This window comes from Penaeus vannamei, chromosome 6 (genome assembly GCF_042767895.1).
Source record: "Penaeus vannamei isolate JL-2024 chromosome 6, ASM4276789v1, whole genome shotgun sequence".
Taxonomy (NCBI): Eukaryota; Metazoa; Arthropoda; class Malacostraca; order Decapoda; family Penaeidae; genus Penaeus; species Penaeus vannamei.
Genome location: NC_091554.1, coordinates 39,716,410 through 39,718,909, shown reverse-complemented (window position 1 = coordinate 39,718,909; position 2,500 = coordinate 39,716,410). Strand labels below are relative to the sequence as shown.

The following is a 2,500-nucleotide window of genomic DNA, read 5'->3' as shown; positions in this document are numbered from 1 at the left end:
GTTTAGGGTTATATTTAACGCCCCTGGTCTTAAAATCAATGTCAGCTGAATGCTTTGTCATCTATAGGTTTCCTTTATGAATCTGTATGTAGATGAATCCACTGGTACTTTGCCCACTGATCTAAAATGAATTAATAAATGATATGAAATAGAATAGCATAACAAGATAAATAAAGATTAACTAGATCGAGCAATCAAAATCGGTGCCATCTTGGTATAACCACTTTGCGCGATACAGCTTTGTAATTGTAGTGATTACCTCTGCGTAATCACTATATAATCGCTCGTTAAATTCACCTCTTCTTTTTTCCTTAAATTTTCGGATTTTTTTTAATACTCTTATTATCAATATTATTATTATTATTATTATTATTATTATCATTATCATTATCATTATCATTATCATTATCATTATCATTATCATTATCATTATCATTATCATTATCATTATCATTATCATTATCATTATCATTATCATTATCATTATCATTATTATTATTATTATTATTATTATCATTATTATTTCAGGATGAATTGAAGCAAAAGAAGCTAAGAATCTGAAATATCTTTTCGCTGTGTTTGACAACCTACTTTCGAATTATATATCGAAATACTTATATGAATTATTAATGTCCGTGTTATATGGACCCATTCAGGAAAGCATTTTATAAAAGAATTGCTCCGTCTTTACGAAATGAAAATACTGTTCTGACGAGATGAAAATACTTAACTATGTACAGTACCATTGTAAGAGTATTAAATGTAATAAAAAAAACTGCTTAGTCCACAGTCTGATTGCAAAATTATGAAGGAAATAATCGAGACTTTATTCCACTTAAGACATTGTAAAGGATGAAACTGATAACCACAAATCGTCGACAAAGTATTCACCGACTGTTTGTGTCTATTTTCATTCACCAAGACATCGAGTAATGATAAAACAATATTAGTAAATAATAATAATAATGGTGATGATGGTGGTTCTGATATCACGAGGATGGGGAAGTGGAGATGAAAGTAAGTATGATAATGATAATGAAAATGGTGATGATGATACTAATGATGATGATGATATTAATAATGATGTTGATAATGATACTAACAATAATGATGATAATAATGAATAGTTAGAATAATAATGATGATAACAATAATGATGATAATAATGATAATGATAATAATAATGATAATACGACTAATAATTAAAATTGTGACAATAAAAAGATAATAATAACAACAACAATGATAAAAATAAATGATGATAGAAATAATAATAATGATAACAACAAATAATCAATAACAACGACCCGCTGCTCCTCCAGCTCTCACCTGCTTCCACTCGTACGTCGCCGTGAAGAGCCTGACCTCCTTACATGCTTCGGATCCTTCGTCACCGTCTTCGCCTTCGTCTTCGCCCTCCTCCAGCCTCGCCGCAGGAGTTCTTAAGACGCTCCTGTACTGCAAAGGTCATGGGAAGGTCAGTCGGGTCGCTGGTCGGTCAGATAGGGGTGTCATTCCGGTGGGATTCGATTAAAATGGGGGTTGTGATTTATGCTTTGATGGGGAGGCATTTTAGTTAGAGCGTTTTGTTGTACTGTATGACGTATAATAGTGTTTATAAAGATATACGGTGTATACAGGGGGTAATGTGAGCCCACATACACTAATAATCTCTCTCTCTCTCTCTCTCTCTCTCTCTCTCTCTCTCTCTCTCTCTCTCTCTCTCTCTCTCTCTCTCTCTCTCTCTCTCTCTCGCTCTCTCTCTCTCTCTCTCTCTCTCTCTCTCTCTCTCTCTCTCTCTCTCTCTCTCTCTCTCCCTCTTCATGTCTCCCTCTCTCTCCCTCTTCCTCCTCCTCTCCCTCCATCCCTCTTCCTCCGTCCCTCTCCCTCCCTCCCTCCCTCTTTTCCTCTCCCTATCCATCTCCCTCCCTCTCTATCCCTCCATCTGCCTCCCTCCCCCTCTCCCTCTCCCTTCCCCTCTCCCTCCCCCTCTCCCTCTCCCCCTCTCCCTCCCTCTCTCCTCCCCCTCCCTATCCCTCCTCCTATCCCCATCCCTCTCACCTTGCTCCTATCCGCCGTCGCCATCCACTTGAGGTCGGTGTCGAGTGAGATGCCACCGTGGACGACCAGGACCTTGTTGTCGATGATGGTGGCGAGAGGAAGCCAGCGGTAGACCTCCTCCAGGAGACGCAAGATCCTCGGGCCGTGAGGAGCCTGTGGGGGAGGAGAGGAAGGGAGAGGGGCTGTGAGACAGGGTGAGGAGGGAAGGGTGTTTGGGGTTTTAAGGGGTATGGGGGGGGGGTTTCTTTGATTTTTTTTTTTTTTTTTTTTTTTTTTTTTTTTTTTTTTTTTTTTGTATTGCCACAATGTGTTTTCATTACAAAGAATGTTAACAAAGATCATCTTTCCATATCAACATATAAAAAGTTCATTGTATAATTAAGCAAATATCATTTTCAAGTTGAATAAAAATTGTGCAATACAGTGACGATTCTTACCT

At 38.1% G+C, this 2,500-nt stretch overlaps 1 protein-coding gene across 3 annotated transcripts in view; it reads right to left on the bottom strand.

Annotated features, from left to right (window-relative positions):
- Positions 1-2,500, bottom strand: part of rdgC (retinal degeneration C) — a 258,395-nt gene that overhangs the window by 7,751 nt on the left and 248,144 nt on the right. For all 3 annotated transcript variants that reach the window (XM_070122985.1, XM_070122986.1, XM_070122984.1), the window contains exons 8-10: positions 2,499-2,500; positions 2,062-2,214; positions 1,330-1,458 (exon numbers count right to left, since the gene is read on the bottom strand). The exon at positions 2,499-2,500 is cut by the window's right edge and continues 35 nt beyond it. In XM_070122985.1, coding sequence (XP_069979086.1) covers positions 1,330-1,458; positions 2,062-2,214; positions 2,499-2,500 — 284 coding nt within the window. The remainder of the gene's footprint in view (positions 1-1,329; positions 1,459-2,061; positions 2,215-2,498) is intronic.